Below are 21,876 nucleotides of genomic sequence, written 5' to 3'. Positions count from 1 at the left end.
AGTACATTTTTGATTAACTGAAAATGTTAAACTATGACAAGTCATGATAGTATATCGAATCAATAGGCATAATTTGTGTGTCATCCAAGCTCAATAAAATAACAATTACAAGTAAAAAAATCTAACAGCATTTCAGAACTTGATTTTTTATTTCACAACAATATATATATTTAAGTAATGACTAAAGGTCCCCTGAATTAGTTTTTAGAGTGTACAGCGTCGGACAATACTGAGTCAGCGTTCTGACGTAGAGCCTGGAAGCTCTGCAGTGTGTCTACAACGTAAACAGCATAAGAGAATGACTATTATTCTTAATTTTGTTTTGTTTTTGCACACAAAAAGTATTCTTGTCGCTAATGCCACAATGGCCACTGTGCGTCGTCAATATGCATGCATTGGCTGAAGATACCATTTAGGACAGACTCATTCTTTTCAAATTGTTCCTCCGGCATGACGGTAAATGACCTGAAAACTTGTCCGTATTAGAAGAAAGTTTACACTCATGTAAACTAATGTTCAGCACATACTTGAATTGCATTTTAAATTGCTCTCTGATACATTTTGGCAGATTTCTTACCAAAAAAATTAAAATTCTATCATCATTTACTCTCAGTGACACCCTGTATGACTCTCAGCGTAACACAAAATTGTCCATACAATGAAAGCCAATGGGGTTTAGTAAGATTTTGGACTCTTTTGACTTGCATTGTATGGACAAAACAGTTGAAACATTCTTCAAAATATCTTATATATCTTAAATAGCTTCATACAGACTGTTGGTCCAAATCCAATTTTTATGCATATCCGATTGAAATCTGATCAGATCAAATCTGTTTCGAACTACATTCATATGCGGTTTGAAATCCTATTCAAATCGCATTTCTGGAAATCCGTTTCAGTCTGACTGCTCTGATCAGATTTTTTGTGGTTTATGCGACTTTCTCAAGGCATGTAAAACGGCAGATGTTGTTATAGGAAACATGCTGAAAGCCGCTGCAGAAACAAAGCTGTGTTGATGCAAAATGCTGAACGAGCAGAAAATGACTATAATGGAGATCGGCGGAGATGACAATAATTTTAGATCAGATTCCAATCGACGATATAATTGGATTTGGACTGACAGTGTGTACGTTGCCAAAGCCATATAGGTTTGGAACAACTAGTAAATGATGACAGAATTTCCATTTTTTTTGTTGAACTATCCCTGTAAATGTAGCTTTCACATACTTCCATAGAGTGTGTTTCTGGCCTTAATATAATTTTTGTGTTTGGGTATGAAAACCATTCAACTGAACTTCTTTGAACAAATGATATATGACAGTCTCTGACGATACACGTTCTCTTTTTCTTTTTTCTCTCTCTCATTTCACATTTTCCCAGCTCAAGCTCTTGCAGCTGTCAAATTTGACGGTGAGCCCTTCTGAGTGTCCAGCAGATAAAGAAAAGATGGAAAAAATCCCACTGAACACCAAAAACATATGTTTTGCCTTTGTCAAACATTGTATTTCTTTTGATTACTCACACATCATCACGCAGAGAAATATTTCGAAATGTTTGGATGTCTTCGGAGGGCCGTTCACGCGGTTATCTGCCTCCATATCTCCGCGCGCTCCTCAGTCGGAGTGCGTAACCCACGGCAAAACTACGTAATTGAATTAATCGACTCTTTTGACTCTGTTTCGGAGGATGACATTCATATTACAAAAGCTACAAACTAGCCAGGAAGTGGACGATGTTTACAGATTCATATCTGCTCTCGGTCACATTACAGTGATTGGAGTACACAGCAAATTCATGCTACATGCTCAGGACGGATTCTGCAGACACAAGCACGTTCGTGACAGGAAAGAACGCGACGGAGACCGAGATGCGACCAGAGGAAAATAGCCATGCTTGAGGAAGTTGTAAAACCAGACCAAGGACTACAGCAAAGTTGTCAGCTAAGTTTATTTGCAAGTCATCATGAGAGAACCACTGGTATGATAATTATTTGTGTTCAAAACACTAGCCTCGATCGACCACCGAAGATTTATGAACGGAACTAAGTAGGGACTTGGATTTGGACTGTGGCGAATCCATTGATGTTTTGAGCCAAAAGATGATGTTGATACTAGAAGACTTGGCATTGGGCACTTCCCTTCCATCAATTTTAAGGCCAGACTCACTGTGACTCCTCCTGGCCTCCATCTTTCCCACAATCCTCTCCCGTTTCTCTTGAGAACCCTCTTCCCATCAGCATTGCAGTCTCTCAAACCATTGTCAGGCCTTTAAGTACTGTGTGTATCTATAAAGAAAGCATATATATATTGATATTACTCTAATCTTTGCATCAAAGCCATGTGGACTCATCATAGTGCTTTTACTGCTAGGACAGTAGTTACCAAATAATGGTACCTAAATACTTGTGAGCGTGTGTGTTAGATTAATGAGAAAAGAAGCCGAAACATTGGAAGTGTCCTTAGAGTTGTAAGTCTGCTTGTTGAAACAATGCGTGTTCATGCGGGGCCAGCAACTTGCATTACAGCCTGTATATAATGACGTTAAATTATGTAACCTGTTGCCCCAACAGAATATCAAAGCCCTTATTTGTGGATCGTTTTGCCATTTGGAGATTCATTTGGCTTTCTTTTCTGCTGTGGCACAGTTTTTGTGTAAATATAGATTGACATGGAATTAAATGGAACAATATTTTGGATTATTTTTCTATCACTGGTAATTACCTCTGTAATCAAGCAGTTTGATTATAATGTATCGTAAAGTAAAGAACAATTTGCCAAACAATATAAATCTCCTGTTTTGTACTTCGATCTTTCACCATATCGAAACCTCTGAAATGCCATGCAAGTTGTTAGCCCATACTGTGCTTTCTGCTTGTCTTTTTTTTTTTTTTAACTCTTGACTAAACACTAGCCTCCGCTTGTGTATGAGATATTTTGTGTCATTTTTATTTCTCCCATTGGGAAAATTCATGGATATTGTGTTGTTCTTATTCCAGAAAAGAAAAAGGAAAAAAAAAGACCCTGAATCAAGCTAAAAACACAGTATGAAATCTGGAAAAGAAAGTCAAGTTTCAGAGAAGCGGAATACTCATTATCACTTTTAAGCAAAAACAGCCCTGAAGGGGAAGACAGAGATCTATTTTTATCATTTTTCAGAAAGAGAAAAACAAGATCAATGCGTTGCATATTTTTCTATGATGTATAAAATAAGGGTTTGATTGGTTACATTTATAAAATGATTAAAGAGAGTTTTGATCTGATATATTATGGGGAATTGAGGCTGATATATTTTTAATTTATTGAACGAAACTTTACAGCATCCTTTTGAAGGCCTTGTTTAAAGTGTTATTTTGTATGTAATTGGAAAAAAAAATGGTCAAAGTCACAGTTGGACAGTCAAAGCAGAGATGTCTAATATTTGATAAAATATGTAGCATATAAAGTGGGAATAACTCATTCAAAATAAGCACATTGGTCTGTGTAAATATTTTTAAATCAAAACACTGTACGTCTTCATATTTACCATAATTAATGCTATTTTAAGGAAAAAAAACAACAAGACTGCTTGAGCTATGCAAATCGAACTAAATAATACTTCATGTGCTTGCTTTAGAAGTACCCTCATGCAATAAAGTGAATGTATTTAAAACCTTCATTTGTAATTAAAACTCTTTATTTGTTCATATCACCTTTTGAACCTTAAACAGAGAACAGCCATGCTTTAAACGTGAGACACTTTACTCCATTCATTCACAACATTTAAATCTTTCTACAGGTAGATAAATTTACATTTTGTTACAAAACAAGCTCTTTGCTGCAACTTGTGAGGTAAATGAATAGTTAGAACTAAATTAGTTTCAGCAAAATAGATAAAGCCTATTTATTACAGTCTTAGCATGTTTTGGCAGTTGGAAATGGAATAATCTGTAACGAAACCTATATTGATGAGCCAGATGTCAGTCCATGCAACATTCCAACATGGTTTTTTCACAGAAATCTCCCAACCAATTGTTTATGACAGTCATTCTTGGGCCACTTGAATTGCAAATAAAGCTTTGCTTTATTAATTTTACATTTGCTTTTAATTTGAGGATGAGACTTTCCTGGAAAGCAACTATAAATTCAGTGTATTTTGACAATAACAACACAGGCACAAAGTGAAAGCCAAGAAAATGTTCCAGCAGTGGGGAATATAATGCCAGTAAATAAGTCAAGTCACCTTTATTTATATAGCGCTTTATACAGTACAGATTGTTTCAAAGCAGGTTCTTCTTCTGATACACACTCTAATGGAAAGTATTAAGGATTTGTAGTAATATGTTGTGAACATAGATGGTTATAGGACAGTTTACTTTGTTGCATTTGTTAACCCTTTGAGCGGTACGGTCCCACATATGGGATTTTTATTTCAGTGCCCCTGGGCGTACGGTCCCACATATGGGGTTTCGAACGTTCAGCGACGTCACATAACTGCCATATTTAAACTGCGCTTTCGCGCTTTTACTGTGAGACGGACGCGCGCAGCTCTTGTCATATATCACAACTATGCAGTGTTTTCAGCCACATAACGTTTCTTTTAAGGTTTCAGACATTTAAATATGCATAAGCACCATTAAAACAATATATTTAGAGTTTATAAAATACACACTGATGTCAGACATCAGTGGAAGGAGCAATAACAATCCATTCATATACAATTTGCCGACATTTATTCATATCAGACACACATAATGGGCCCAAGTAACTATAAAGTTTACTCTATTATTCTTCCAGTTCACCAGCCACTTACTTGCATATATTTCGGGAGAAAATGATGAATTCACCTGCTGTAAATCCGACTGACAGGACTCTGCGAACTGCGAGGCAAACTAAGATGGCGCCGCCCATCTCGTTATAGATCAAGATAAAGATCATTTATAAAGGATTTTAAACGACAAAACACACTCCCTTACACATATTTGAGGATCGGAATATCAGATAGTTGATAACATGGAAAGCAAGTTTGTGAATATTGTAAATAAACAAGGAAAAACAAAATAATAGCGATCCACCTGTCATACAGTGTTATTGTGGCTGCGCTCAGCGCTCGTGACACGCATGACGCGTCGCTATGGAAACATTAAAGGCAAACGTTCTAAAATAACGGTCGCCTTAAAAAAACTCACTCTGGGGGGACAGTTAGAATATTTTAAACTCACGCTTGAAAGGGTTTTAAACGGAGGATAGGGCAAATCTGGCTCTGGGGCAAATGAGTGCACAGACTGAGAAGGTATTTGTGTATTGGAAAATAGTTAATTGTTGGAGATTGCTTTAATAGATACCAGGAGAGGAATGGTTTATGGTTGAGTGCTACCAAGATCTTGGTAACACTTTACAATATAAGGTTTTGTTTCTTAACAATGAACAATACTTCTACAGCATTTATTAATATTAGGCAAGGTCATTTCAACATTTACAAAAACATTTTTAAAAACAAAAGTTGTATTTTTTAGCATAAGTTCATGCACTGTTAACTAGAACAATGAACAACTTAATATGTGAGAAATTAATAAATGCTTTAAAGCTCATTGTAAATCTTCGGTGGTCCACTTCCACAATAAAGAATGGGAACGTGATGTCAGCGACGCAGTGCATTTTGGGACTTTAGGACACAGACACTACAGTAGAGACTGTGTAGGTAGATGTTAAAATGTATACCGTTAAAAACACATTAGAATGGTGAATGCTTGCTGTGTTATGAACTGCCTATTAGCCGCTCTAAAGACCGGCGTGGAAAACGCATCTCAACTGAAGCACAGTTTTTCACTGAGTTTTACTTTCACTTTCAACATTGTGTTGTTTCCAAGCTGGTAAAATGAAACTTTTTTTATATCATCGTATGCAGAATGCAAAGAGCAATGACGTAGTTTCCCAGACTCTATAGAGTGCAACATTTCCTGCCCCGTTTCAGCAGTGCTGGTGCCAGAAGTATTTTTTCCATTTCCATCCCACTGGGATTTAAAAAAAAGTCTTAATTAAAGAGTTATAAGACATGAACCAAGCTAATCAGCTACAAGGCGAATCATAATATCATAAACTTTGATTTGAAGCAAAAAAGTTTAGACAAAATGACAGGTACAAGACTGTATTTAACGGCTTTTGTGAGGGTAAGAACTACAATCCCATGAAGCATTGCGAACAGCATAATCAAATTAAAAACGATGGAGAAATATAAAACTTATCATGTATAAATGCTGATTTTATATAACACACACATGCATATTACCTTATTGCTTTTATAAAACGGTTACCACACAATACAAATATTAAAGCCAGAAATATGTATCAATGCAACTGTCATGAAGTAAACTTTCTAAAAAGTAAACTTTTCTAAAAGCCTTCCTTCCGCCGGAAACAAATAGTCCCTGAGATGGCGGCAAAGCAAATACTTTTATATTGAAAAGACTGAATTGTTGTGAACACTGAACAAGACGCAACTGACAAATGCTTTGACTAGTGCTGTCAGTCACGGGAAAACCCCTTAAATGTTAAAAGGACAAGATATTGCAGTGGACATTTAAACAGATTTTTTATTATGAACATAGGACTGACCTGAAGGAAAATGCTAAATCTGAATGCAGGTAATAAACTCGCTCACTCAATCTTTTTCTCACAACACTTTTCTACATAATACAGTAAACTTCAATGAACAATATCAATTGAGAACATACAGTTTACATTGCTAAGAGTGGTTGCTAAGGGTGTTATGTAGTGATACACAGAACCGTGAAGCGGTCATACACTGTTAAAAAATTACTGTAAATTTTACAGTAAAATACTGGCAGCAGGGTTGCCAGCCAGTTACTGTAATTTTTACAGTAGTGTTTCTGTAATTTAATTTACAGAATTTTACTGTAATCGAGAATACAGTAAAATTCTGTAAATTAAATTACAGAAACACTACTGTAAAAATTACAGTAACTGGCTGGCAACCCTGCTGCCAGTATTTTACTGTAAAATTTACAGTAATTTATATATTTTGTATACTGCATTTTTACAAAAAAATATATTGTATACTGCATTTAACATACTTCTTTAAATAGCAAATACACACATTCAAGTAGTTTAGTCAAGTAGAATATGTAAAATGCAGTATACAATATATTTTCCCTATTGCTCACTTAATGACTGGGAGCTGAATTTTAAATTTAATCTATTAACTGCATAAACTTTAAACAAATTTTAACTGCATAAAGTGTTGTATAATGCATAACTTAATTCACCCCCCTCCCAAAAAAATGATGCTTCTTAATCTTGAAAAACAGGTCAAAATGTAATAAATATATCTTTTAAATTTACATAAAAAAATGCCATAAAAGGTGTATTATTTTGAATTTATTTTTTATTTAGAAAATAATTTTATTTTTTAAAGGGACAAAAGTTTGTCATGAAAATGTTTTTAAATGACTTATTGGCCATCATGGCCCTTCACACAAAGAAATACAATTATAACTATAACTTGACCAACAGGGTCATATAAAAACATTTCTTAAAACCCACATCACTTTTATCACTTCATGAACATACCAACATGGCCAAACAACAAGTCCAACAAACTTGCGATCAAAAAAGAACAATTCTGCTCCAGATGATGTTCCATCCCAGGATTCAAAGAGAGGCTAGAAATATTGAAAGGGACAAAGAGGACAATACATTAGATATATTACAAAACATAATACTTTAAGGGTGCGTTCACACTTGTAGTTCGGTTTGTTTGGTTCATTTGGTCCGGACCAAAGAAGAAAAAAAAACATTTAGTCCTAGTCCGGTTAGCGTTCAGATTGGCAATTTTATCACCGAACCAAAAGATATCGAACCTAAAGGCACAGGGATACATTCACAACGTGATTGGTCGGATTTTATGACGTATTGCCTATTTTGAGACGGAACTTACCGAACATCCAAAACAATGCTGTTTGCTGAGGTAAATGCGCTCGTTGTGTGTGCGTAGCGGGGCGTAGCCTGCATGTGATGGTATTTTGGCCAGTTGGGAACTCGTGAAGAGCTTATAAAATATGTAAAGTAGTCAAAACAGCGGCAGGAATCCATCCGTCACACACACAAACGATCTGCTGTATGGAGACGCGCGTCTGATGCCTGTGATGAGCAAACTCGCGTCTATGACGAGAAAAACCGACATGCGTGAGGATTCTGTCCTTTTTAGGGTCTCATCTTCCTGTTTTTGGTTCGGTTACGTCTTTGGTCCGTGTTGCGTTCATATATCATTCGAACCGCACCAGAGTTCGTTTGGAAGCGGACCGAGACCCATCTTTTCAGCGGTCTCGGTCCGCTTGTTTGATGCGCACCGGGGTTCGGATGGCAGCGTTCACATATGTTCAAATGAACCGCACTAACCGAGCAACCGCACCAGGGTTCGTTTTAATCGAACCAAACATGACAAGTGTGAACGCACCCTAAGAGACTGATAGAGGGATGATAGATACAGTCAGATACAGATATAGAATAATAAAAGTATATAATAAAAGGAAAAATAGATCTTGGTGTGTGTGTGTATTTCTTACATTTCAGAAATTCCACTGAAAATCCATCACTTTGCACAGAAGAGTGGCCACATGTAGGTTGAACGCAACCCGTTTCTTCTGAACTGTCTGCCTGTTGTTTTAGATGGCACTTTTCCTTTCGTCTTTGTTCCTCTCTCCAGATAAATACCTACAAAGTGCATAAAGGGTCAGGAATTCAGATTGGTTTTAGCTTTTGAGGCATGTAATCATGTTTATGAAATTATACCATGTGGTAGAGCAGTATTAGCCTACAACTCCAGTCCTGAATACTTACCTCCCAGAAAGTTTTAGATGTCCCACTAATCAACACCTTATTTAACTAATTTGTTTGCCAGGGTCAAATAGAGAGACATCTAAAACATTCACCCTAAAAAATAAATGTCTTATCTAGTTGAGAAACAAATAGTTTGTAGTTGTGTTAAAGGCCTCAATAGATATAAAATGTACATCTAAAAGACAAGTACAGGATGATCAGTTTGTTCATATCTGTAAATAGCACATTTCATTTCAAGTTAAAAAAGATTTGTTTTCGTAATGGTACGTTAATACATTAACTATACAAGGCAAACTGAAATCAAACAGAGGTGTTTGCATTACCTTAAGTTAGCAAATGTCCACAAATACATCACATTGGTTACGTTAACAGCATGAAGCAGCACCATTTTGCGTGACACATCCTCCGTGAGCGGCCTGATCGCGTCGCGAGGCTTTTTCGTTTCGGCCCGGCCCGTGTTAACAGATGACTGTCTGCCTGTACAAATGTGATTTACGCCATAAAATAATCACGACCAAGTGCGCTGATGAACACGAAGTTCTCGTGAATTCCAACTGTTTCTAATTATTAATTTTCGGCCCACAGCCGCTATGCTAAAGCGCCGGGGAATGTGTGAGATCCTACCGCGACCGCGCTGAGGAAAACCCCGCGCAAGTCTGCTTCGCGCCCCGCGGACGGAGGATGCGTCAATCCGGGGTTACCAATATGAATCGCGAATGTAAATACATACATATTTACCAAAGACTGAGGGGGAAATTAAATAATAAGTCACTTACCACAGTTGTAAATCACTCCTCTTGCTGCTACTCGAATCTTGACCGTTGGAGATCCCACAATGCCTCTGTATATTTGAAATTTACAGCAATATTCTGTAAATTTGATTCAAACCGCCACGCCCCTGGAATTCATTGCAATTTACAGCAATATGCTGTATTATTAAAATACAGCCATCGGCTGTAAAATATTGCTGTAATTTTTACAGCAATTCATTACAGTGTAGCCATGTTTTATCCTGAATAAAACACAGAATCAAGGACAAAAACTAACCGTTTACATATATATATATATATATATATATATATATATATATATATGTGTGTGTGTGTGTGTGTGTGTGTGTAAACGCTTAGTTTTTGTCCTTGATATTTATATAAACAATTTATTTTAAGATTTCTTTTTTTTTTTTTTTTGGCACTTGCTTTTTTTGGTTGCTTTCCTGTACAGCATCATGGATAATGTAGTTTTTCACTAGGAATTCTGCTGTTAAAGGGATAGTTCACCCAAAAATGAAAATTTGATGTTTATCTGCTTACCCCCAGAGCATCCAAGATGTAGGTGACTTTGTTTCTTCAGTAGAACACAAATGATGATTTTTAACTGCAACCGCTGCCGTCTGTCAGTGGTGTAATGCAAGTCAGCGGGAACTTCTACTATAAGAGTAAATAAAACACGACAGACAAATCCAAATTAAACCCTGCGGCTCGTGACAACACATTGATGTCTTAAGACACGAAACGATAGGTTTGTGCGAGACACCGAACAGTATTTATATCATTTTTTACCTCTAATACACCACTATGTCCAACGGCATTCATCACTCGATTCGTGAGGTCTGATCGCGCTCTGACAACGGCAGTGATGTCTCGTGCATATACTTCAATGAGAGCGAGACATCACTGCCGCTGTCAGAGCGCGATCAGACCTCACTAAGCGAATGCTGAACGCAGTTGGACATAGTGGTGTATTAGAGGTAAAAAATTATATAAATACTGTTCAGTTTCTCGCACAAACCGATCGTTTCGTGTGTTAGGACATCAATGTGTCGTCATGATCCGCAGGGTTTAATTTGGATTTGTCTAAGCAAGTTTTATTTACTCTTATAAAGTAAGTTCCCATCGACCCACATTATAAGACTGACAGCGGTTGGAGTTAAAAATCATCATTTGTGTTCTACTGAAGAAACAAAGTCACCTACATCTTGGATGCGCTGGGGGTAAGCAGATAAACATCAAATTTTCATTTTTGGGTGAACTATCCCTTTAAATACGGTTATTTTAAAAATAAGCTGAAAATAACGGCTGACGGCTTCAACAGAAGCAAATACCATGGATTAACAACCTCATAGCTCCCTGTAGGCCTGTCTTTAAAAGTTTAGAAGTTATTGTTCAAAACCTATTTCCCAATTGAGAAAATTAATGGAGAAACTATGAAATTCCATTGCATTCTGGGTAGTCGCCGCCATGTTTTAGGACACCCTCAGGAGCATAGACACTCAGGAGCGTACAATGAACGGGGAATATTAGTAAAATATCTGACCTTTGAATGCCACTCTTGACAAGTCAGAATCTAGTAGGCCTTTTCCAGAAAGTTGTATAATAATTTGGTTTATCTAGTTACCAAAAGGGTCTCTGATAAAATGACTATTTTTATGTATGCTGTTTTGCACAATTTTCTTCTGAACACAGCTAATATGAATGTACAATAATTTGTCATGCCAATAAAGCACATTACATTATTTTTTTTTAGTTTGGAGGGCAGGTTATATTAACAAATTGTGAAAAGGTGTTAGGGTGTACTTGTGGCAGAATCAGCTGTCATATTAGAGATTAGTGGGATGTGAGGTAAGGAAAGAAGGGCAGAGGGTGAGCGGACACATGGAAGAATGAATGGACTGTGATAGAGTGTAAAAGAGATAAAGTGATAATCAGGTAGATCACTCTCTCTCTCTCTCTCTCTCTCTCTCTCTCTCTCTCTCTCTCTCGTCATTCTAATACATTTGGTTAATGTTCACCCTACGGTAGGGTTCAAAAGTCAAGTATTTATGTGAAACAGACAAACCAGTAAAAACCAAGGAACTCAAACCGGGAGATCTGAGCTAAGAAAGACAACAGAGGGGAAACCATGATCACAATCACTGAGTTTCAGAGTGAGTGTCTTTCTTTCACTGAATATAAATGAACTGCTGTATTAGTTACAGTTCTGTGCAGTTACAACTGAGACACTGGTATGTTCATTCTGACTTTTAATGTAAATTGTGATTGTGAATGAACAGAATGTAAATCAGTACATTTAGAGAATATTTTAGACATTTTTGTTTGCAGTAGTTATAATATTGCCATGCAGTGTTCTCACTTTTAAATGACCACAGTAATAATTACTTGATTAAATTATCTAAGAATATAGCAAAACAATCTGTTCTATCTGAATTCTAGAAATCGGTGTGGGTTTGTCAGGGTTCGGCATGTTCTTTGTGCTGTTTGGAATACTGCTGTACTTTGACTCGGTCCTGTTGGCGTTTGGTAATGTAAGTGCTATGATGAGCTGTTTAGAAATGACACAAGCTAGATCTTTGGTCATGGGAAACGTTTCTTAAAGTGATAGTTCATCTAAAAATCGAAGACTGTAATCTGCTCAACCTTACGTCACTTTTACCAAATATAACTTTTTTTTTTCTTTTTTTTGCAAAATATATAGTTAATATATTCCATACAAATTCTAAATCCAGAAATGTTAAGTGTGTCAGAAGATGAGGTTTAGGTAAGCACTTTTTTTTTCTTTTTTTTAATTAACTTTTATTCTGCAAAAATGCATTAAATTGATCAAAAGTCACAGTAAAGACTTTTAACATTGTTACAAAAAATCTATATTTCAAATATAAGCTATATTTCAAACAGAAATACTGAGCAGCACAACCGTTTTCAACATTGATAATAATCAGAAATCAGCATATTAGAATAATTTCTGAAGGATCATGTGATACTGAAGATTGAAGTAATGACTGAATAATATATATATATATATATATATATATATATATATATATATATATATATATATATATATATATATAGTAAAGTCCAAAAGTTTGGAACCACTAAGATTTTTAATGTTTTTAAAAGAAGTTTCGTCTGCTCACCAAGGCTACATTTATTTAATTAAAAATACAGTAAAAAACAGTAATATTGTGAAATATTATTACAATTTAAAATAACTGTTTTCTATTTGAATATATTTCACAAAGTAATTTATTCCTGTGATGGCAAAGCTGAATTTTCAGCATCATTACTCCAGTCTTCAGTGTCACATGATCCTTCAGAAATCATTCTAATATGCTGATCTGCTGCTCAAGAAACATTTAATGTGTACAATTGTACAAAATATTTGTGTACAATATTTTTTTTCAGGATTATTTGATGAATAGAAAGTTCAAAAGAACAGTGTTTATCTGAAATCTAATCTTTTGTAACATTATAAATGTCTTTACTGCCACTTTTGATTGATTTAATGCATCCTTGCTGAATAAAAGTATTCATTTCTTTAATTTCTTTTCAAAAAAAAAAAAAAAAAAAATTCTTACTGACCCCAAACTTTTGAACGGTAGTGTATAATGCTACAGAAGCTTTGTATTTCAGATCAATGCTGTTCTTTTGAACTTTCTATTCATCAAGGAATCCTGAAAAAAAAAGTACACAACTGTTTTCAACATTGAAAATAATCATAAATGTTTATTGAGCAGCAAATCAGCATATTAGAATGATTTCTGAAGGATCATGTGACACTGAAGACTGGAGTAACGATGCTGAAAATTCAGCTTTGCATCACAGGAATAAATTACTTTGTCAAACATATTTAAATAGTACACAGTTATTTTAAATTGTAATAATATTTCACAATATTACTGTTTTTTACTGTATTTTTAATTAAATAAATGTAGCCTTGGTGAGCAGACGAAACTTCTTTTAAAAACCATCAAAATCTTAGTGGTTCCAAACTTTTGGACTGTACTTTATATTTTAATTAAAATAGAAAACAGTTATTTAAATAGTAATAATGTTTCATAATATTACAGTTTTTACTGTATTTTAATAAATGCAGCTTTGCTGAGCATACAATTTTCTTCCAAAACCATTAAAAAAATCTTTTGAACGGTAGTGCATATATAGGCATATTATTTATTTATTTTGTGTACTTTCCAAACATTTTCTTTCTCTTATATCAGATTCTGTTTCTGTCTGGTCTGGCCTTCATCATTGGTTTAAGGAGGACAGCCCACTTCTTTTTCCAGAGACAGAAGCTCAGAAGCTCCGCCTTCTTCCTAGGAGGCGTGGCTTTAGTTCTACTAAGATGGCCTCGCATTGGCATGCTAGTGGAGACCTATGGCTTTGTGCTCCTATTTAAGTGAGTAAACAACAGTTGAATCATACCCTGTCCTTGTGTGTGAGGCAGGCGCCTCCATTTTGTTAAGATGTTCCTACTTCAAACCAACCAAAATGCATTTTCGCTAAACTCATTTTGAAACCTTTTTTTTTACTGTTTATATAGCCTAAATACATTCTATTTATTTGGCATTGTTCTAAGATTGTTCCTCTTCTAAACTAACAAATAGCAATACTCTGCGTTGTTTTTAGGTCTTTCTTTCCAATGGCCTTTGGATTTCTCGCAACAGTCTTGAACATTCCCTTTTTATCTACGGTATGGAACAAAAGCTATTTTACGATGCTTGGATCAAAATAAATATTAGAAATCAAAATATCAAAAATCAAAATATTCTAGCTAACAATTAGATTTAAACACAACCAAATTATTTCTTTTTACAACAATACAACTACATTCACAGAATGACTAAACATTCCTCATTGTGTCTTTGTTCTCTTTCAGATTTTAAACAGGTTATCTGGAAGTAGTTCTTCAATGGTGTAAAAGTTGTGTGGTTTATTTTATTTTAATATTTTAGCCATTGTTTAATCTTTATAATAACATGCCCTACTATATAATAACTTAAGAATGCTATTTTTGTGTTCATTTATTTTAAATACATATCTTTTTCTATTAAAAAAAAAATATATATATATATATATACTTTGTATATTTGTCTGTACTTTGTATATTTGCATCTTGAGATGAACACAAGCAAAAATAAAATGTCCGGTGATATTGACCTGCTCTCAAGTTATGAATACATATTTTACAGGAGTGCTTTTCAAATAATCTCATTTCTATTCCATCTGTCTACTCCCCCCAACTTCAATGAATACCCTCAAATAGAAAATCAAATGAATGATATTGAGTTCAAATATATAAAGGCTTTGTGGTTCCGGAATGTTCCGGTGAAAGGGATGGGTGGCGGACCCACCCCGGGGCAAAAAGACAAGATCAGAGGGAAAGAGGGGAGGGTTATGGAGGTCTGCGACCCACCGGGGAGGCTGTGACGCAGGTAATGTTGTATGAGAAAGATAAATTGTGTCTGAAGGTTGTATGAACCAAACGCAACCTCCATACTTGCAAGTGTAAAGGTAAGCCATTTACTTCATAGTTCTCCCAATGTTCATGTTTGCCTTGAGTTGCATACGTGTAAAGATCACATACTGTATACACATTCTGTGTGATGGTCTATTTGAAGTCTATAGGTTTTGGATGGTTTGATTTATGTATTTACATTTATGCATTTGACAGATCATTTTTCAAAGTGATTGACAAGTTTTGTTCTTCTTTAATCAGTACATTTATTCACTGGAATTGCATTTTAGCAATCTACCCAAGAGGGTCTGAATCTGAAAGTAATTTTCCAAAAAAAAAAAAAAAGAAGGAATCCACTTGTTTGTACTGTCTATATTATTCAAAATGTAAGAAATTTTGATCCTGCCAATTCCATGTTCAATTTGAGCCTGTGCAGTTATGAAGAATGATTTTCATTTTTCTTATGCACCTTTTACATTGCTATTTTATCATTGTTCTTCAGAGCAATCAGCAGCATTTTGGTTACAGAATGACTGATTAGTTGATATTTATTTGTTGTATATTTTTTATTATATTATACAGAAGAGGATTAGGGCCAAGCAATAATAAAAAAATAAAATCATCTCGAGATTAAAGTTGTTAAATTTCGAGAAAAAACTTGTTAAATTTCGAGAAAAAAGTCTAAATAAAATGTTGAGAATAAACTTGTTAAATTACGAGAAAAAACTCGTTAAATTTCGAGAAAAAAGTCGAGATAAAATGTTGAGAATAAAGTCATTAAATTATGAGAAAAAGTCGTTAAATTACGAATTTGTTCTCATAATTTAACGACTTTTTTCTCAACATTTTATCTCGACTTTTTTCTTGAAATTTAATGAGTTTTTTCTCGTAATTTGATGAGTTTATTCTCAACATTTCATTTAGACTTTTTTCTTGAATTTTAACTAGTTTTTCTCGAAATTTAACAACTTTAATCTCGAGATGGTTTTATTTTTTTATTATTGCTTGGCCCTAATCCTCTTCCGTAATATTATAATATTATTGTATTATATATTTTTTTTATTTATATATATTTTGTTTTTTACATCTATGAACAGGAGTAGGGGTGAAATAATGATTTCTGATGCTTTTGATAACTTAAATTCTCTTTGAAGTGTGTGTGTGTGTGTGTGTGTGTGTGAGAGAGAGAGAGAGAGAGAGAGTGTGTGTGCGTGTGGTCCCCGAGAGGGAAACAGCATAATCATACTAAATTGTTTTTTGAAGATGTAAAAATGCAGAATGTTTTCTGTGAGGTTGTTTTTAGGGCTAGGCTTTAGGCTTTAGGTTAGGGGATAGATACAGTTTGTACAGTATCATTACTGTAATCATTATGTCTATGGAAAGTCCCCATAAAACATGGAAATCCAACATTTGTGTGTTTGTAAGAGCGAGAGCGAATGAGTATGAAAACATACAGATAAATGTCACTGAAACGTGTGAGTCTTTTAATAAGTATGCATGATTCAGAAAACAACCACGTATACTGGTTTCTAACTGCATTTATTTCTTTCAGAACAAAAAGACATTAAAATGATGCTACTTACCATCATTTTGATGCTGTCAGTGGCGATTGGACACACATACCCTTCAGGGCATTTTCAATATTACTTAGAAGGTAAGTTCAGTGTTGTGCTATAATAACTTCTAATTAACAATATAGTAAATATTAAACTGTGTGTGTTGTTAAAATTGATATCTAAGATTCTCGATTCATTGTATAGCTTTTCAAACCTGTGTGTCTTACAACATTGTTGTAACATGTTCTTATGGAAAAACATTAAAAAATTAAATGATAAGATATATCATAAGCTTGGATTACACTTTATCCGATCATCAATTTAGACACTCTACTAACTATAAGTAACTTTGCAACTACAGATCAGCTAATACTGGTAGAGTTTAGTAGAAGTTAGGGTTAGTACAATAAGTTTACATGAAGTTGCAAAGCTACTTAATAGATAGTAGAATGTCTGAAGTGGACCATCAAAATAAAGTGTTACCTAAGCTTGTATTGGACATGAGATAAAAATATAATAACTGTAAAGCATACAATTTCATTTGTTTGAAGTAGGCCTGTGTCTCATATCCCAGCTTTTGTTGTATCTCTAGATGAATCTCCTGATGAAACATCACTTCGGGTTCTCAGGGGAACTGATGCTCGTCCCACAGCTGGATCTCCTTCTCCCAAGCTCTCAATGCACTTCTCCATGGGTGCAGGTCCTCAGCGGAGCACATGGTGGTGGTCTCCAGAAAGGCCTTACACAAAGAGAAGGCAGAATGTGGCGTACTACAATCTCAATTCTTTTGGTCTCCGCTATGGGAAGAGAGAACAGGACATGCTTGCAGGATTTAAACAGAAGATACCTGTGAAGTGAGGTCCAATGGGCCTTTTTAATACTGTTTATTGTTCTTTCATGTAATTTAATTGTATGATTGCCATAAGTTAATGTTTTTTACTCTAAAATAATGGTCCAGCTCACAAGTAATTCTAGAGTGACTAGGTTACAATTGAGTGATTAGTAATGCATCTCAGTCCTAAATTTATGACTTATATGGATTAGTTCTTATTAGCTGAAGTGTTCATGTAGTAGCTGCTTATTTTTCCTGCATTACTTCCATTATTCTAAAGTGTTACCCATTAATGGAATAGTTAATAATCTTCAGTATAAAGAGGTGTAATGATAACAAAAATGAACAAAACAACCTGAATAAAATTACTTTATTTGGTGACATTTAAAATAAAAGGTAAACATTTTCAAAATGACTGAACTTAATGCATTAGGTTAAACCTGTGAAAGTGTGTGCGTGCATGCATGTGCTGTACTTCCTGTTCACACACTCTGGTGATCACAAAACTAACATAGTTTTTTTGTTTTAAATTGTTCTCAGGCTTAGCCTTTTTAATTACAAATAAACTGTGAAATACTTCATGTTGCCACATCAAGCACATATATACAGTATCTCACAGAAGTGACATCCCTCACATTTTTGTAAATATTTTATTATATCTTTTCATGTGACAACACTGAAGAAATTACACTTTTCTACAATGTAAAGTAGTTGTTATAGCCTACGGCATATTTATGTAGAGCAACAATTCTTTTTTCAGATCCTCAAAGTTCTTTGCCATGAGGTGCCATGTTGAACTTCCAGTGACCAGTATGAGAGAGTGAGAGCGATAACACCAAGGCTGCGTTCCAGTTCGGTTTTTAAATGCTCTTCCCTCGCTAACTTCACTTGGTCTCGTTGACTCAGATGTACGTCATTTCTTATGTTGCACGAGTGCCCACTACTGGCGGAACCCTTGCACTGGGCTGAACTGGAACGTCCTAAGCCCTTGATCGATTGGAATTCGCAATGGAGCTGATTTATTATTTATATTGTCCCCTTAAAAAATTGTTTAATACAGCATTCTATATGTATATATGTGTGTTTTAAATGTTTAAAAAAATAATTAATATATCATAGAGTTGTTTGTGGTGGAGTAAATTAAACGTGATATGTGGTGATGTCATAATCGTGTTGCATTGTGGGTTATATAGCTGCCTGAAGTGTACATATGAAGTAAACTCGCTCCCTCGGTCAAAATCGAGGGAGCGAGGGTCTGCCCATATAAACTTCCCTCGTCCACTTCATGAAGTGGAACGTACTTCAAAATGGCGGCAGGGATTCCCCGAGGGGAAGTGTTTAGGGAAGTTAGCGAGTGCGTGTCTAAAACTGGAGTGGAACGCAGCCTAAATTTAACACACCTGCTTCCCAATCACACCTGAGACCTTGTAACACTAATGTGTCACATGACACCAGGGAGAGAAAATGGCTAATTGGGTCCTATTTGGACATTTTCACTTAGGGGTGTACTCACTTTTGTGGCCAGCAGTTTAGATTTTAATGGCTGTGTGTTGAGTTATTTTGAGGGGACAGCAAATTTACACTGTTATACAAGCTGTACACTCACTACTTTACATTGTAGCAAAGTGTCATTTCTTCAGTGTTGTCACATGAAAAGATATAATAAAATATTTACAAAAATGTGAGGGGTGTACTCACTTCTGTGAAATACTGTATATATCCATTTAGCCGATTTAATTTAAAGCTTGAAAATCCCATTATTCTCTCTCATTATTTCTGTATTTAGGCCTATATTTTTTGAGCATGGTAAACTGTTGCACTTACAACCAAAATGAGCTGCTCACCATATATATATATATATATATATATATATATATATATATATATATATATATATATATATAAAAATACTGTATATTAGTTTTGTTTTTGATCATCAAAATGGCACAAAGCTTGATTATCCTCAAAGACTGGACTCAAAATTTCTATTCTCTGTTCTATAATAGAATTGTATATTAGTAATAAAACAATTGGTAATAATCTGTAAAAATTCATTTAAATTTTTTTTTTATTTTTTAAGTACAAATTTCAACAATCAAAGCATCTCTTTCAATGAGCAAGATGTTTTGGTACTGTATCTTGAGTGTTTTACTTTATTTAAAACTGGTGACGCTCAAACCACAATTTTCCACTGACTCTAGATCTTTTTACAGTCTATGCTCTAGATGGTAATCATTGAGCGTTTCCGTGGTTGTGCCTTTGAGAGGGAACTTGATCAGCACTGATACAAATATTAAAGATCATCATAAGAAGCTATTTGAAAAACTAAATAATTAGTGTGTGTCTGAAGTCATGATGTGGATTATACACCCTGTATTCATTATTACACTCTGCATGTTTTTCTTCAATGTGCTGGCAGGTAAGACACGTGGACAATATATATATATATAATATAATATAAATATAAGATAATATAATATTAATATAATATAAAACAACAAATAAATACAAGATATTGATTCAATTATTTTGAAATGAATACGTGATATGCAATTTGTAACTTTGTAACATTATCTGAAACAGACTATAGAATAACACAAAAACAGCACACATTTTCTTGATCACCTATCAATTTGTTTTAATGCAAATTAAATGTATTGATTCCCACAGGCAGTCGGACGGATGAGACTTCAGGCGACATTTGGTAATTCTGTAATTCTCAACATGAAATCCTTTTACAGAATAACCAGTTGAATTTATCCTGTCTACAACCATAACAAAGGTTTTGGTAGATTTACAATGTAACACATTATTTTTACTTTTAGCCTTTGAGATGTAGGCAACGGTAGACTTATTTGTATTTTGACTTCTGTGAGAAGTGATAGGCCTAAGTTGCTGTGCAAATCGGCCAAATGACTTGAAACTGTCCTTGTCCTAACTACATAATTAAATCTTGTGATGATTCCAGTTATCAACATTTATTTATGCGTTGTTTTAGTAAAGTTCTTCATCCGTTGTTGTACGGTATCATCTGCTTCCTCGTTTTCTTGGTTGTCATTCTCCTGATTCTTCTCTTTAAAATAATCACCTCGATGCAACGTGGTGAGTGCATTACAGTACTACTTTTAATCACCTTCCTTAATATCATAGTAAATGACAAATGCTTGATTATTATAATTACGTCTTTTTTAATGAATAATATGAAGCTTTATTCATTATGTGTGTGATTTTTTTTTTTTTTTTAATTCAGGCCTTAGAAGAGACCACATGACCAGCGAGACGGGAGAATCAACCGCTTTGAGTCCGAATAATGTATTAAGTGTTTCCCCTCTTTCAGGCGACGGTAAAAACACGTTTTACAATTAGTCTTACTGTTCGTCCTCTTAGGATTTCACGCTAAACTTTGGCCTTGTCAACAATTAGGTGGAGATGATTCATCCTCTACAAGTTCTGGGACCCCTGAAGGCTCGGTAAGTCATTTGAAAACCATTAACTTGTTCCTCACGCAGCTGAATGCTATCCATTACGTATTCCAGATGCATTATATGCCGTTTCAAATGGGTTTTTTGTTTTACATGGGATTTTGTTTTTGTTTGTGTGTCAGCTGGCAGATCTTTCCAGTATCTCTCAGCGGTATGTAAGCCTTCAAGAGCGTTCCAAGACTTCTGACTACATAAATGTTTCAGAGAGTGTTTCACCTGGACAAGTGGACTTTAATAGTAAAATAATGGCTGTAGACTATGTGAATGTTAAAGAGGAGTCCCGACGGAAAAAGATCAACAGAAGAGGCCAAGCGAGCTGTGATGACGGTACTACAAGTGTTAGCAGCGATGCGAGCACTGAGTCTGCTGTGAATTACTCCATGGTTGTCTTTACTAAAACAGATAAGCAAAAGATGTGATTAGCTTTTATAAAAAATTGGCTTAAACGAATCACTCACCCAGAAATTAAAATTCTGTTATCATTTAGGTTACTCACCCTCATGTTGTTCCAAATCTATGAATTTCTATGGCTATGAACTACATATACAGTCAAACCAAAATGTATTCAGACACCTTGAACATTTCATTCATTGATACAGTTTATTCACTGTAGTTTTAAAAAATGGTAATAAAATATGACAAGATCTCAGAGTTAAACTGTGTCAGAAAAAAAATTAATAGCACTTAGCAAAACATGGTCAGATCAAAGTGTCTGAATAATTTTTGGTTCCAAATTCTTATCAATTTTACTGGTAGTCCACTGTATGAAGAATTTTTGGGTATAATATATCACAGTTTACTTTATTTTGTTATCCTCACTTACATAAATGAATAGTGTCCTGCACCCAAGAGTAAAAATATACCAAAAATGTCTGAATAATTTTTGCTTTAAAGTAGTTTCAGTAGTTTTTGCCCATAAGAATAAAAAGTCAGTG

At 34.8% G+C, this 21,876-nt stretch overlaps 4 protein-coding genes and 1 long non-coding RNA gene across 13 annotated transcripts in view; 4 read left to right on the top strand and 1 right to left on the bottom strand.

The window, feature by feature from the left end:
* The window catches only part of plekha6 (pleckstrin homology domain containing, family A member 6), a 114,705-nt gene extending 111,051 nt beyond the window's left edge, over positions 1-3,654 (top strand). For all 8 annotated transcript variants that reach the window (XM_048173612.1, XM_048173606.1, XM_048173605.1 and 5 more), the window contains one exon: positions 1,381-3,654. The gene's annotated coding sequence lies outside the window, so the exon portion shown is untranslated. The remainder of the gene's footprint in view (positions 1-1,380) is intronic.
* A 3,747-nt stretch (positions 3,655-7,401) lies between these two features.
* Positions 7,402-9,816, bottom strand: LOC125256993. 2 transcript variants are annotated; one of them, XR_007182223.1, is made up of 3 exons: positions 9,158-9,600; positions 8,561-8,708; positions 7,402-7,657 (listed from the first exon to the last, which is right to left on the bottom strand). It is a non-coding gene; the product is annotated as an uncharacterized LOC125256993 (long non-coding RNA). The 2 variants fall into 2 exon arrangements; XR_007182222.1 differs by lacking the exon at positions 9,158-9,600 and adding an exon at positions 9,611-9,816 and having other exon boundaries at positions 7,405-7,657.
* A 1,699-nt stretch (positions 9,817-11,515) lies between these two features.
* golt1a (golgi transport 1A) lies at positions 11,516-14,689 on the top strand. The gene is made up of 5 exons (XM_048173375.1): positions 11,516-11,760; positions 12,047-12,138; positions 13,834-14,012; positions 14,243-14,306; positions 14,493-14,689. The coding sequence occupies exons 1-5, from the start codon at positions 11,736-11,738 to the stop codon at positions 14,532-14,534; spliced, it is 402 nt and encodes a 133-aa protein (XP_048029332.1). The 5' UTR covers positions 11,516-11,735; the 3' UTR covers positions 14,535-14,689.
* Positions 14,690-15,060: 371 nt separating this feature from the next.
* Positions 15,061-18,738, top strand: kiss1 (KiSS-1 metastasis suppressor). Its single transcript, XM_048173376.1, has 3 exons — positions 15,061-15,127; positions 16,624-16,725; positions 17,220-18,738. The coding sequence occupies exons 2-3, from the start codon at positions 16,641-16,643 to the stop codon at positions 17,483-17,485; spliced, it is 351 nt and encodes a 116-aa protein (XP_048029333.1). The 5' UTR covers positions 15,061-15,127; positions 16,624-16,640; the 3' UTR covers positions 17,486-18,738.
* Positions 18,739-19,419: 681 nt separating this feature from the next.
* Positions 19,420-21,587, top strand: LOC125257248. Its single transcript, XM_048173718.1, has 6 exons — positions 19,420-19,878; positions 20,130-20,163; positions 20,458-20,561; positions 20,710-20,802; positions 20,883-20,929; positions 21,064-21,587. Exons 1-6 carry the CDS (start codon positions 19,812-19,814, stop codon positions 21,358-21,360), a joined length of 642 nt encoding a protein of 213 aa, XP_048029675.1. The 5' UTR covers positions 19,420-19,811; the 3' UTR covers positions 21,361-21,587.
* Positions 21,588-21,876: the final 289 nt, after the last annotated feature.

The sequence above is a fragment of the Megalobrama amblycephala genome, linkage group LG21 (genome assembly GCF_018812025.1).
Source record: "Megalobrama amblycephala isolate DHTTF-2021 linkage group LG21, ASM1881202v1, whole genome shotgun sequence".
Taxonomy (NCBI): domain Eukaryota; kingdom Metazoa; phylum Chordata; class Actinopteri; order Cypriniformes; family Xenocyprididae; genus Megalobrama; species Megalobrama amblycephala.
Note: the sequence above shows the minus strand (reverse complement) of the source record. Positions and strands in the feature narration are given on the sequence as shown.

Coding starts and splice junctions, on each gene's coding strand:
- kiss1 (XM_048173376.1), top strand. CDS start 16,641: ATGATGCTACTTACCATCATTTTGATGCTGTCAGTGGCGATTGGACAC. Junction 16,726..17,219: donor TTTTCAATATTACTTAGAAG/GTAAGTTCAGTG, acceptor TTGTATCTCTAG/ATGAATCTCCTGATGAAACA.
- golt1a (XM_048173375.1), top strand. CDS start 11,736: ATGATCACAATCACTGAGTTTCAGA. Junction 11,761..12,046: donor CACAATCACTGAGTTTCAGA/GTGAGTGTCTTT, acceptor TCTGAATTCTAG/AAATCGGTGTGGGTTTGTCA. Junction 14,307..14,492: donor ACATTCCCTTTTTATCTACG/GTATGGAACAAA, acceptor GTTCTCTTTCAG/ATTTTAAACAGGTTATCTGG.
- LOC125257248 (XM_048173718.1), top strand. CDS start 19,812: ATGATGTGGATTATACACCCTGTATTCATTATTACACTCTGCATGTTT. Junction 19,879..20,129: donor TTTCTTCAATGTGCTGGCAG/GTAAGACACGTG, acceptor TGATTCCCACAG/GCAGTCGGACGGATGAGACT. Junction 20,562..20,709: donor AATCACCTCGATGCAACGTG/GTGAGTGCATTA, acceptor TTTTTAATTCAG/GCCTTAGAAGAGACCACATG.